Raw genomic sequence first — 14,550 nt, 5'->3', positions numbered from 1 at the left:
CACCAGTTAACTCAACACCATTCAACTCAAATTTACACACGTACACACTGTACTGTTAGCCTCTCTTTCAGTCAGGCATCTACACACATGAATGAATAATATATATATATATAATGTTCACATACAAAGAAAATTTCCTGTCTTTCATAACAGAAAAAGTGTTCCCATTCACACACTCCTACTCACACATTATGATACAAAAATAGCTGTTAAAAGAAGTGAAAAAAATATGATAAGATAAAGTGCTGTAAGACTGGATAAAGTCCACATGCATGTTATTCACATTGTTAAAATTATTGTGGTGGTGGAGGGGGGAGGGAGGGGGATTGGGGGGGGGGTGAGAGTTCAGTTTGTGTATGGCTGTGGGGTAAAAACTGGTCCTCAGTCTGGAGGTGTGTCTTCCAGAGGGCAGCAGCGTAAACAGATGCTGGAAAGGGTGAGTATTGTCTTTTACGATCCTGCAGGCTCTACTGTGGCGGCGAGGCCTGTAAATACATGCTGACTTACAGTTGATAAACCAGATAGTAGCCATGGTGATAGAGAAGAAGCGGTCTTCCTCCATGGGCACTTTGACCAGCACTGCTGTGAAGATGAAGAGCAGCAGGATAAAAACCAGGCTGCCTGCGATGCGCATCGCCGCCGATATCCTGAAACCAGAAACGTCAATCATTTAATCATCTACATCACTACTGGATGCGAAATACACCACGGTGGAGTATTTCAGCACGAACCACGGTCATACATGCAACTTTGTAATGGAAAATACCTCCAAGTTTAGGATTCACAACTAATTATTAGGGTTGGGTCCTGAAACCCGCTGCTAATATGCACCGGTGCCAAAACGACCGGTATCTACCGCACAGCAGAGCAACGCGGATTTCAGTGCCTCATTTCGGTGTCACTACAGGCTCTGACACACCAACCCAGGGCAATCAGGGCAGCAGTTTTCAGATTACATTATGCGTTTATATAATTGCAAAAGGGTTCTCAACTGTTGTAGAAAGAAGTGGCTGACCTTTAATGCAATATCTACATTGCCCATTATGAGCAACCATTCACCCAATGTTCCAAATGCCCATTCTGTTTACTGATCTGATATCATTTTAAAAGGCTAACTGAGACAACATTGGAGAACCCTTTTGCAATTATGTTAGCACATAATGTAATCTGAAAACTGCTGCACTGGTTAAAAAAACAATGCAACTGATCGCAGCTGGTATTCTGTCTGTAATGGAAATTTCTAAGTGACCCCAAACTTTTGACCGGTAGTGTATCTAATTAGATTAATTACTTTTGGAAAAAATTGACATCCTTCTGCGTCTTAATTTCGTCTAGACAGCTTTGGCACGTTGCCCAGTACAGATATGAACATGCTCTGACAGCGAATTAACGTCTAACCCTGTCACTGACCTCTGGTAGAGGAAGGAGTTGAGCAGGGTGAACACCAGCAGGGGCAGCTGGGACAGCAGGGTCATCCAGTTGTTAAAGTAGTACTCCTTGCGGACCACCGTTGTGCCGTTGCTCCATTCTGTCGTGTTTAGGCGACCTTGGAAATACTGCAAACCCAGAAGAGAAAAAAAAAAAAGATGTCCGATTATCACTGTTGAATTGCCCTGCACATCTATAGTACGGTTTATCTTTACATGCTATATCGATATATACTATATCGACCAACAATGGAAAGCAATTCAGCGTCACCTTAACGCTCCATTCTTTTAAAGTTTACAACGTTTACATTGTTTGTTTGTCCCCCAATTGAGCAGAGCATTATCACACATTCATGGTGAACTCAAAATAACTCCCAGAATCCTCTAGTCATAAGTCAAGTCATTCCCCTATTATTTTTTAAACGAGTACAGGAGTAGTTAAATCCTTCGTCATTTTAAAGCTGCACTAATCATTTCTTTTTATCAAAAATGGGTGATGACTGAGTGTTATGGGAAATATGTTTTAGCGCACGTCAGCTTATTGTTTTGGTTTGACATCCCGCAACTTTATTTCTCCAAATACAGTAGGCAAACAATTTCAGTTAAAAAGTTGTGATGAATCCACTGTACACTACATGGCTGCAACCAAACGGCAGAGAGACATTTTTAGCATCTAGCTGGTGGACATAGTGAAGCATTTAGCAGAGCCAGAGACATTTCCCTCGTTCGTTGTGGTTACAAACCCAAACATGTGGATCTCATGTTCTGGTGCGGTGATCCATATGGTTACCCAAAGTCATATGATAGACTGCGTTGTTTTGGTTAGGCCTATTCAAATGTTGAAGGTTTAGAGTGTATAAAAGCTTAAAACAACAGGATGGCAGTATATGCCATTTACATGCTCCATTATGCTCGTAAGTTGTTGCAGTTTGTGGGTTGATAGCATTTCTTACACAAAGAATTGGTAAAAAATGTCAAAAGTCCCCCCCCAAAAAAAAATATCACATTAAGACACCAAGATCTTGAGGAATACCATAGAAAAATTCATGCAGTGATTTGTTATCAAAACCTTTTGATATTTCCACAGGAATTGCCTTTTTCAGTGATTGGCTGGCGAGCACTTTTGTTCTGGAAACCGCTCAGAAGCCACCTTATTGTCAAAATACCTAGGAAACTTCTGTTATAAAGTTGCATGACACAACAGGTCATTTTATACAGTGAGGTCAAGTTTGAGATATACAATGAAATGGCTACTATGGGGATTAACATCATCATCATCACACATACCTAGGGCCCTATTTTAACAATCTAAGCGCCTGGCGCAGGTGCGTTTAGGGTGTGTCCAAATCCATTTTTGCTAGTTTGACGACGGAAAGAAGAGTCCGTACGCCGGGTGCATGGTTCAAAAGGGTTGTACTTGGAGTCTTCATTAATTCATAGGTGTGTTTTGGGCGTAACATGCAATAAACCAATCAGAGTGTCATCTCCCATTCTCTTTGAAAACCAGGCGCGTTTGGACCTTGGCACCGTAATATTTTTATTTTTAATCTTCTGCATGGTTCGTGCTGCTGCGCTTCCCTGTGTGTGTGTGTGTGTGTGTGTGTGTGTGTGTGTGTGTGTGTGTGTGTGTGTGTGTGTGTGTGTGTGTGTGTGTGTGTGTGTGGAACATGCATATTGTGCGTGCGCTGTGCATAAGCCTAGGCGTCCAGACCTCGGTGTTCAGCGAAATATGGTAGGCCATTTGTGGGGAATTTTTACTTTATAAATTACCGCAAAAGGACCTGCCGCATTTTGCCAAACACAGAGGTCACGTGATGATAATAGTCCCGTGTGAATCTACGTCTCTGTGATTTGGGGTTGTATTGACTGCGTTGACATGTATAAATGAAAGTTTTGACACCATACCGGGGTATAATGTCAGTAAATTTGAGTGAAATACAGACTTTGCTTAACCCGTGCGAATGTGCCACATAAACAACATACATGGGTGGGTGACTTCTAAATCACATGAGGTCCCCTGGTAATACTGGTCCCGTGCAAATAAGGCTTTAGAGGGATTAAGTAATTGCCATGTTTTTACCAAGGAGGCAGTCATGAAGAAGTTCCATGGTAGCAACGTTCCCAGGCCCAGAAAGAAGAAACAGATCCCCACCAGGCAGCCCCTGCAGATGGAGGAAAAGGGGGATACTTGAAAAAGGGTTTACAGTACACAGGTGCAGCACAGGCCATTTACCAAATAAACATTCTGTCATTTTCCCGAGCTGAATTTAAACTGCCTTCACATACAAAAAGAGATTCTTGTGCGTGTGAAACGATGCAGTGTGTAAACCAGCATTGCCCATTTGATCCCATTATATAATCGGCCTCACCGTTCTCTCTCCTCTGGCTTTAACAGGGATTTATTAAGTTGCTGGTAATGCAAACTCAACATGTCCTATTGCTGCTGCATCACATAAAAAACAAAAAAACATTAAAAAGTCCACCCCATTGCTTGTTCTGTCACAGACAAGAGGAAACACTATGTATTTAAATTGTCACATCATTGTCTGGTCGGCAACAATTCCCTTTTAAAAGCCGTACAGAAACTGTGGTCAAGAGAAAAACATCTCCGATTCATGGTCGAGAGCAAACAAAGGGAAGTGAGAGTTTCCATCCAATTGTAACTCACCGGTCCTGAGGAGCATCGGTCCGTCCCTTCATCCTGATGTAGGAAGTTCTGGTGAAACTGCAGGGGCAACAGGAGAGAACAAGTGTCATGATGAGATGCAGGAATGCACTTGCATTCTGGCAAGAGGCTGGGAGAAGCTGGTTAGAGGCTGTCTAAGACCGTGTCCAGAGAAACGCTTCAGTCCAGAGGTGGGATGTGTCGGGGGAATTATGGAGTCACGTTGCATTAACCTTTAAGTAGGGGCCAGTGCTGGAAGAAGTATTCAGATTAAGTAAAAGTACTTATACCACACAGTTAAAATACTCTTGTTACAGGTAAAAGTCCTGCATTGAAAATGTTACTTTAAGTGCCCATATTATGGAGAAAAAAATAAAAAATAAAAAAAATCACTTTTTCTGGGATTTGGGGTGTTATTTTGGGTCTCTGGTGCTTCCACACACATACAAACTTGGAGAAAAAAAAAACCCATCCATGCTGTTTTGAGTGAGATACGGTTTCTGAATGTGTCCTGCCTTCAGTCTCCGGGTGAGCTGGTCAAAATCTGCACAGCTTTCTACGTCAGTAGCCGAAATAACAAGGGGGCTAACCGCTAGCATGCTAGTGCTAGCTAGTAGAAAATTCCTCACATTTTAGAAACTGGAAACGACCCAAACGGTTGTGTCAATCAACTAAGTGTTTAATTGGCTAAACATTTCAGCTGGACTTGTAGGCGGTTATATTGTTGGGTAGTTTACTTTAGAATAAAACATCAGATTTTATAAACTGCGTCTTGAAATAAAATGTGTTTTGCGTTTTAAAATCTTGAAGAGTGAAGTAACTAAAGCTGTCAGATGAATGTAGTGGAGTAGAAGCTGAGAGTGGCATGAAAAGAAGTACAAGTACCTCCAATTTGTAATTGAGTAAGCATTTGAGTAAATGTACTTAGTTACATTCCGCCAATGAGTAGGGCTGGGCAATGTTATTTTCAATTACAATTTTGGCATCCAACGATTACGAAGATAATCAAGATAAAAACAAGTTTTGGGTTACGTTCTGTTTTGCAACGTGCTCTCGTCTTGTCTTGTGTAACAAACCTAGCGCACCCCTTGCCTTCACAGATATGTGAGTTTTCACACTTCCCTGATTAAGCCCAAACTCCCGCTCAGCCAGCCTGCGGCACGTTTAGCTCACCTCGAAGTTAAGGTGACAGAAAGAGAGCCTTTGGTCAACGAGAAAGGTAAAAGCAACGCAGGCGTTTGGACACACTTTTGTTTCAGGTAGTCAAACGAGGAAGTCAAATCTCAAAACAGTTTGCATTTTTAATGTTTAACTGGGCCACTGAGAATTAGCAGCAGACTGGTAAAGGCCCAATCAAATGACCTGACTGAGTAAGGGCAGTTTCAAAAACTTTCCATTGAGGCTTTGGCACTGGAAACCAGCACCTCTGAGGATGGAAACAAACTCTGTCCCTCCTTAATGTGTGTATTAGTCAATAATCTGAGAGTCCAGTCCCTATGTACACACCAGGACTGAAAAGGTACTGACCTTCTCACTGGCAAAGCTATTTTCCCCCCACTCACAGTCTTGCTACTGGCAGCCTACAGGATGGCTGTGGTTGGTTTAGGGTTAGCTTGTCACTTGTTGAGAGGACAAGGCTAACACATCATAGAGGCAGACTCACATCTATCCTTTTTTGGGAGTCTGCACTCGTTTCTAAAATACAGCTCGACACTCAACAAATGTTACGCAGCTTCAGTCAAACATTGGGACAAAACAATCAATCCGTGTGTTTTGCAGATGTGGAGGATGGGGCCTGACCAATCCAGTTTCCCACTGACTCCACAATTTTTCCCCATTTGGTAGTCAGTGTCTGGTATACTTCCTCAAACGTGCCAGTCGACACCTCCTCGGCCTACAGACAAAAGCAGGCACGCGTGCCACAGACACTGGTAACCCGAGGCAGCTGCACCCTTCTGAGAGGACATTAGAACAGCACAACGCTAAGTTATACAGTTGAGTCAACATCCTTTACGTGTCCTTCATTTTCCATGGATCACAGGGCATGCACACAATGTTATGATCACAAGTTCAAATAAAAGCCTGTTTTCTTCCAGGTGATACGATTGGTTGCACACACAGCCCCGTCTGCATCTCTGTGAGTGAGGACTGGACAATATTTTCAAAGCCTGCCAAGTCATTACAGTCTAACAAGAAAACAACATCAGGCAGCTGAGCAGAACTAATTAGAGCTAGCTAGTAAATCATGGACAAAGCAATGTGGACTTTCAGGTGATAAAGCTTTATGTCTGTCTTTGATTTGTTCAAACACATAAAAGATCATAGAGAGAGGATGGTAGGGGATAAGACTCAAGACAGTCACAGACAGTTACAGTGCTTAGCTATAATTAAATTATAACTGACTGCCTGCTGCTTCAAAGCTCTTCTAATATTGCTCCATTTCTCTGACTAAAAGGAGTCTATGTCCTAACTGACACGAAGTGGTCTGGATTCTGTGTGTTCATAACAAGGGAAACATGGCAAACGTCCAGGGCTTAAAAACAGGAATGTCAACTGGTGTAATCTCGCTAAGAGCCCGATATGAGATACTTAAAGTATGACGTGTATTACCAGAAGTGTCCATTCTTTCAAAACACAATTGAACCACATATGTAGCCTAAGTCTCCTAACTGTTTTTGTAACTGAAGAAGAAGATTACTTTGTTAATCCCTGAGGGAAAATGACGCACATTACACACAAACAGGCCTGAAATACATGCAAATAAGGGCTGCTCCCTCTCAGTCGGTTATCCGAATAAATCGGTCGTTTTAGTCAACTTAGATTTCTTTAGTCGATTAGTCATGTTTTATGCTTTTTTCATGCTCAATGACTTATTTCCAAGAAATGTACGAGCACATCTCTGGAAAACAAGAATTAAAAGTGGTGCTTTTGCATGACTCTTTGCGGAGAAACTCAGGTTTACAGAGCTGTCGATTAAATCAACTAATCAATTAGTCGACTAAGAATTTCTTCAATCGAGCACAGCCCTAATACAAATAAATGCACTGTGTCCGGTGTACCTATACTATACACATGCTTTAATAGAGAAATGTCAGAGCGAGGGCGCTGTCCACGGACAGGTGCCTCAGTGCCTTGCTCAAAAGCACCTCGGCAGTGCCCAGGAGGTGAACTGGCACCTCTCCAGCTACCAGTCCACGATCTGTACTTGGTACTGGGGACTAGAACTGGATTTCACTCTTTTCGGCCAGATGTCCGTTACCTTCTGCTTCCTTTGTGTTGGCGTTCTAAACTCTGGTGGATTTCTGAGGACTATGGTTAACTGCTCCTCAGATCTCTGCAGGGTAAATCCAGACAGCTAGCTAGAATATCTGTCCTATCGGAGTTTTCTGTTGCACGACTAAAACAAACCTTACCTACAACACGTTCCACCAAAACAAGTTCCTTCCCGAGGCTATTTTGCAGAGCCACCGTTGCTCCGTCCGGCGCTTAGCACCGCCCAAGACGATTGTGATTGGTTTAAAGAAATAAACCAATAAACCACAGCACCTTTTTCTCCCATCCTGGAATGCTGTGTGGACTAGCCAGACCCTCCTCTGCAGCGCTGTGGAGGAAGGTCTGGCAATGTGAGACTAGGGTCCCCACAGACTGAGCTACTGATAAGATGAGCCTTTATTGATCACTTAGGTAATAGTTCTTGAGATTAAGTATGCGATCTGCACAAAGCAGATAAATGCAGTCTTTTGGATATAAAAGCATTATTATCAGCAGCTCTTTGGTGAGCTCATAAAATCAGGTGAGCACAGAGCAACTTTCCCCCTGCAACAGAGCTAAAACAAGTGAGGTAACAATGAGCAAAAACCGTGGAGGGGGGCTTTAACATCCTACTCCTTTTCTCCATTTTTCTTTTTCATGTGCCACATCTTTCCACCCACTCTTTCAACAGCAGCATGTATAGGGCGGACTTGATAAGTAAACATACCAAAACGTGAATTTTATTCTCTTTTGTGAAAGGCAAATACACACACACTTTACTGTGGGGGCAATCTCTCTGAAATTAAAATGATGGTTTAAAAAGGGATTTAGCATATGCAGTAGGCGTGAGAATGCTTCTTTGCAAACACTGGCTGTACGGCTTGAAGGTTCCTTAGGCGGGAGACGATAAAGTGTGGAGGATAAGCAGCAGCGAAACAAATATGAAAAAAATATGCTCTGGTCCCAGCAACACCAAACATCGTGTCTTTTTCATTCAGGAAGAAAAAAAAAAAAAAACATCCATCTCCTGACAGCTAACTACTTACTGTAAATTCAATATTGCTCAGTCGACTAATTTATATTTCCCAATAAACACTCACTTATAGTAATTGAGTAACACACAAACACACACTCAGCTATTTCTTTTCAGAGGCACAAATCACACTCTTGAAAAGCATTTACTTTCCTGGGCGTTTCTGCTGATAGTGTACAAAACTTCCAATATTAAAATGGAGAACAACATGCAGACCGCAGAAAACTACTGTACACACTACATTATCTTCTAGGTCTACACACACAAACACACCCAGGCAGGTGCTTGTGAGTTGACAGGTGAGTTCAAGCAGATCTAATCTCTTAAAATGTGCACTATGAGTTCCTGCATGGTTTCAGCGCGATTTCATTTTTGTCTCAAATGGTAGGCATCTCTCCTTGATCAGCTAGCTGCCTGCCCCCCCCCCCCCCGAACACACTGTGAAAAAGCCCGGTCTCGGGAGACAACACAGGGGTCGTAAACGCGTCAAACAAACACAAGGGGCACAGGCTGTGCACCAAAACACAACAAACCAGCTATCCAGCAGCTACAACTCACGCTACTCAATCAACTCTGCTTTCCCGCCCCAAATTATGTGCATGGCACTAACCCCCACCCCATCCCCCAACCATCTTGTCGGTGATTGGCTGGAACGTGGTTAGTTGTATTTTGGTGCACAGCCTGTGCCCCTAGTGTTTGTTTGACACGTTTACGACCCCTGTGTTGTCTCCAGAGACCGGGCTTTTTCACAGTGTGTTCAGGGGCGGCAGGCAGCTAACTGATCAAGGAGAGATGCCTACCATTTGAGACAAAAATGGAATCGCGCTGAAACCATGCAGGAACTCATAGTGCACCTTTAAAATGGTATAATTTGAGAACCAGACCTAAAAACAAACATTTCCCAATTAAAAAAGTATGGGACTTGTGAAAGACATGGGAAATCTTGTATATCCAGCTACTGTTCATTAAGTAGACAGTCAAAAACGGAAATACAAATCCATGAGACCTGGGGCTGTCTGCTGCTTAATTCCTCGCCATACGGGTTAGCACTTCAAAAAAGGTGGCAGTCAAACCCTGGAAGGCTTCACTTCCACTAATGAGTTACAGGAGATAATTGGTCTTTACAATAAATCAGACCGGCTAGAGCTTACCAGATTGAAGGAGCCCTGTAGGCAGGTGTTTCCTAGTTAACGGTCTCAATAAATAGTGTAGGCTACTACACTGTAAGTGGGAACATAATGACCAGCACAGACACATCACAGACTGACACCATGGCTGAATATGAATAGCCACATTATATTATTTATATATACAGTTTCAGTGTCCCAAAATATTTTCCAAAAACTGAGACTTTGAGACAGGTCGCCCTAACCCAAACACCTGTTAAACAGGTGGTGTAGCAGGTTCATAATTAATATAATTAAGGATATTGTATGGGGAATTTGGCACACTAAACTGCACGTATACCATATATACACACACACACACACACACACAAAAACATGGCTATGTTACGATACACCTGTTCCCGTTCTGCGAAGAAGCAGAACAGCAAAGAACATAAAGAAACAGTAGCAAATGAAACCAGTAAGTCCACATCCACATTTGTAGTTTAACGTTTGAGGAAACTACGTCTCATCACCCAGTCGACAGAGAATTAGCTCTTTCTTAGAAGGTGATGGAAATAACATTCCAGGATAAAAAAACACAGCGTTGCCTGTATAAATCAACGCTGTCGTTTGTTAACATAACGTACGTTAGTGCGGACAGACTCACCTTGGAAGATGTTGGTCTTTGTCACTGTATTTGCATGATGTTCCCACTGTAAATCCAAGCACGTGTGGTATTAAAATGGTCCAAAAATGATTAAACAGGGGAACAAATTAATAACGTTAGCTGTGAGTAGTATTCGTCGGCCATACACGTGGCGGCAACGTACAAATGGCTCCGGTAGCTAATACTTAATACCATACGCACCAAGCAGCTCAGTGAGCTACCGTCGTCAGCTTCAAGCAACAAAGCTAGCTTAGCAGCACCCCAAAAACAACAGAATACTTCCGGGGCGTGTCAAATTTGGCGGGCATTTGACAGCAGGCCGTTCTCTAAATACATCCATGCAGCAGGCTGTGTCCATCTTTTATATAATGTCAATGGTGTCCATAGATTGCACCTCGTGAGAAATGTTTCTGGAATTCTCATTTTACTGATGTTAACTGGCATAGGGCGTGGCTTGTTCCCAGAGGTGGGTAGAGTAGCCAAAAATTGTACTCAAGTAAAAGTACTGTTACTTCAGAATAATATGACTCAAGTAAAAGTAAAAAGTAGCCATCCAAATAATTACTTGAGTAAGAGTAAAAAAGTACTCGGTGAAAAAACTACTCAAGTACTGAGTAACTGTTGAGTAACGTCTGATTTATTTTTTAACATAAGCATTCAATCAGACGGACAAAAATACAAAATAATCATCTTTAGGCAAATTATAGTTCATCCAATTAATAAAATAAATAAAAATTAATTAATTACAAAATAGCTTACATTAAAATAATCCAGGTAAATTCAAGTACTTAAAAAATAAAATACATAAAATAATAGTACATAAAAATAAATAAGCACAAGTAACACAAATTTCCAAACCTACCTTTTTTTTACCAGGCTCTGCAGGCAGAACTAGAACAAGGTAATGGAGCTGCTTTTTGGCACTTTTACTAAGGTAAACATGCTTTCATTATGAGGCCAGAGGCCTGTAGGCCTACTACGAAGCAAGATTTGGGGTTAACGAGCTAACTTCAGGTTCAACCCAGGGTTTTCTTTATCACCAAGGTGGATCACTTGATACCGGGTTCAATCGTAACTCATGCTGGACGCCTAACCTGGTCGGGAGCAGGTTATGTTGGAGATCAGAGATCAACCGGTGTAAAAGCACCGCCTACTGACCAATCAATAGGCCTACTCGATTGATAACGGCATCACCGTTCTTATAGAATATCAGGCGGAGAGGGAGAGGGAGAGAGAGAGAGAGAGAGAGAGAGACGGGGGAAGAGTGCGCTCATAAAATTGAAAACATTTAGAGACCGACAACGCCGTAAACATTCCCTGATGGGTATATTTATGAAATATATAGATTTGAATGGGAGGGAATTACATATTACTAGTAAAAAAAAAAATAATAAAAAAGTGTCCACAGACTGTTATGGCTGTAGCCCATCTGTATTCTCTAGTCTATGATTCGTCTCTACAGCTACAGGGATTAGTGTAAATGGTTTGGTGTAAATGCTACAGTTTGTAGCATTTTGTATTTAGGTTTTTGTTTTTTAGGGTCATTCTAACTTTTATTTTGCTTGTTACTGTTATTTGTTATATTTTTTCATTTATGTTGTTCTTCAACTTGAACTTTTATTTCCTTTTTTGTTGGTTTTATCCTCTTAATTTGTTTCCTGCCTCTTGTCACATGGTCTGTATGCATTCTTTGATGTTATTATTACTATAGTTATCATTATAAGTAAGCTATTATTTGACCATTATTTTTGCGTTATTATTATTCTCACCATACAGTACTTTCTCGGAATGTCATGTGCCCTATAATTAGATATAGGGTACTATTATTTACTGGTGTCTTGTGCCCTCTGCTGGTGCAATCTGGGAACTGAACTCTGCAGTATCAGGACTTGGAAGTCACTGGTACTGGGTCAACTGTCAAATATTATAATTTCATCTAATTACAGTTACAGGAATATAAACACAATGTAGGTCAACTTGGTACATAGAAACTGTACATACATCCATGTAATCTCAGTAGTGAGCTTACAGTTCCTCAGGGAAATATGAATGGAGTTTGTATACAGCAGGTGCCAAGTTACAATTATAATAGGAGTGAATGGGCCACCACAGATTTGAATGTATATGAATAAGAAATTCATTGATCTGGTTAAATTTAAGACGGCACAAATCATGTTCATCAATAAAGTCTACCTTATCTTATCTTAATAACGATAATAATAATAATAATAATGAAAGAGCCAAAGTAGAACTGTGTCTGTGAATTAGCATTGCTAGAATGGTTTGTTCATCTGTTAACTGCATGTCACAAACCAGAAGACCTCCGGGCTGCAAAAGGACCGTGTCAGTTACGGGTGTGCATTCAGCGGTTTGTCGCTACATTTACCTTCTGCTTTAACTTCTGAATGATGCAATATGTACGGTTGTGTGATGAACTACCAGATGATGTATCCCTCTGTCTCTTCATACTGTAGGTGTCTCATCAGACACACTTGTTGTCACCCAGACTCCTGATGTCTCTGTCATGGAGGGGGGGGCAGTCAACATCACCTGCTGCTGAACACGCCAGTTTGAAAGAGTAAATTGGCTGGAGAATCATAAAAATAAGACTTCAATAATTCAGACTGAAATTTTCATCTGGACGAATCCCTCTCAAGGATCTCTTCAAAAGGAAACATCTAACTGCTCACACTTGATCTTTACGAATGTCACAAGAGAGGATTCTGGGAGATACATCTGCGAGGTGTCTGTGGAGATACCACTTTTAATTGTGGTTTCTGGAAAAGGCACGGTCATCACAGTTAGAGATAAGACCTCCACAAAGGACAACGCAGCAGAAGGTAGGTGACTTCTGCCCCCAAAACGTTTGGTTGCCGTGTAGGCGTAGTCTGAGCATGTTGCCTCTGTGGTTGTATTTCAGGTTCTCAGAGGGAGGAAGTGTTCATTTATATCTACAGGTGTCTGCCCATCATTTCCCTCATCATATGCTTCCTCTTCTTCTACATTTTACAGACGACGGGTCCGTTCACATTGTACGCGGCATGCGCTGCGCTCGCCGCTAGGTAGTCCTATTCCCAAATATATTTGTTGTGCAAATTTCATACATGCGCCAATATTTGAATGCACGTCACGTCTGCGTCCGGTGTTTACATCAGACGAGCAGTGCGCAACATTATGTAGGATACACGGTAGAGATTTGGTGGCGAAGATGTTTCTGTCTTTGAACCAAAAGAAAGCCTTGGCACTTGCCCTGGGTGTGAGGAGAAGACAGAGGAAGGCACCCGCAGCAGCAGCAGCAAGAAAGGTGTGGGGGCACGAGACCCTCAGGTCTCCGCTTCCGCTGTGACCGGTTCCAGGGGTAGTTTTGGCTCAACAGGGAGCAGACAGTCTGCTGACGAGAGTCGGGCCTACGATTTCGCGGATGTGTTATGAATGGGTTTTCATTTCTAAATAAAATGTTGCATGTCAACACTGTGTGTCATTGCATGTTTACATACGAGATGTCTGCAGTTATTGCAGTTGGGTATAATAAAGCTAAGCCATGAGCCTGAATTCATACATTCATCATCATTCATTCATACTCTGGAAAACAGTGTTTAATGCATATGTGCAATTAATTCCTCCAAAACTGGAGCTTACACACTTGGAAATGGGTAGTTATTCTGTGTAACGACCATATACCTAAATACCTATATGTGAACTACAATGAAAACGAACATGACTTGTGTCAATCAGTCCAAACATATTTTACTTCATATAAACATACAAATACAAATATATCCGTGTGTGTAGCCTACAGCTCTGGGAGATCGCTGACGGCCCAAATCAACCTCTCGTCCATGTTCCGTTTGTGGATCCACGTGTATTGGGTGTTTACTTTTTTCTATTTTTTTCAGACACCTGAATGCACGTCACAGCGCACCGCGGCCGCTCTTGCGCGTGCCGCGGTCAAAGTTGAACCATGTTAAACTTTGACCGCGGCACGCGCAAGAGCGGCCAGCCGCAAGATGCCGCTTGCCGGCAGACCAGAGCGGCGCTGCCGTTTGCGCGTACAATGTGAACGGGCCTTTAAGGCTCACACACCAGGTACAACATCACTGTCACTTCATTATAGAGCTGCAAAGATGAACCGATTAATCGATTAGTTGTCAACTGTTGAATTAACCGCCAACTGTTTGGATAATCGATTAACCGGTATGAAAATTCTCTGACTCCAGCTTCTTAAATAGGACTATTGTTCTAATTTCTTCTCTCCTCTGTGACAGTAAACTGGATAACTTTGACAAAACAAGACATTTGATGACGTCTTCTTGGGCTGTGGGAAACTCTGATCCACATTTTTTGCCATTTTCTGACATTCTATAGACCAAACAACTAATCGGTTAATAGAGAAAATA

At 42.0% G+C, this 14,550-nt stretch overlaps 2 protein-coding genes across 2 annotated transcripts in view; one reads left to right on the top strand and one right to left on the bottom strand.

Moving 5' to 3' along the window:
• Nucleotides 1-10,423, bottom strand: part of LOC120572493 (equilibrative nucleoside transporter 2) — a 43,498-nt gene extending 33,075 nt beyond the window's left edge. Inside the window, exons 1-5 of the mRNA XM_039821831.1 lie at nt 10,154-10,423; nt 4,096-4,152; nt 3,508-3,589; nt 1,411-1,556; nt 508-647 (exon numbers count right to left, since the gene is read on the bottom strand). Of these exons, the coding sequence (XP_039677765.1) occupies nt 508-647; nt 1,411-1,556; nt 3,508-3,589; nt 4,096-4,127 (400 nt within the window). The 5' untranslated portion in view covers nt 4,128-4,152; nt 10,154-10,423. The remainder of the gene's footprint in view (nt 1-507; nt 648-1,410; nt 1,557-3,507; nt 3,590-4,095; nt 4,153-10,153) is intronic.
• A 2,152-nt stretch (nt 10,424-12,575) lies between these two features.
• The window catches only part of LOC120573666 (carcinoembryonic antigen-related cell adhesion molecule 1), a 34,220-nt gene continuing 32,245 nt past the window's right edge, over nt 12,576-14,550 (top strand). Inside the window, exon 1 of the mRNA XM_039823558.1 lies at nt 12,576-12,993. The gene's annotated coding sequence lies outside the window, so the exon portion shown is untranslated. The remainder of the gene's footprint in view (nt 12,994-14,550) is intronic.

Source organism: Perca fluviatilis, chromosome 14 (assembly GCF_010015445.1).
Source record: "Perca fluviatilis chromosome 14, GENO_Pfluv_1.0, whole genome shotgun sequence".
Classification (NCBI taxonomy): domain Eukaryota; kingdom Metazoa; phylum Chordata; class Actinopteri; order Perciformes; family Percidae; genus Perca; species Perca fluviatilis.
This window is presented reverse-complemented; position numbering and strand designations above follow the sequence as displayed.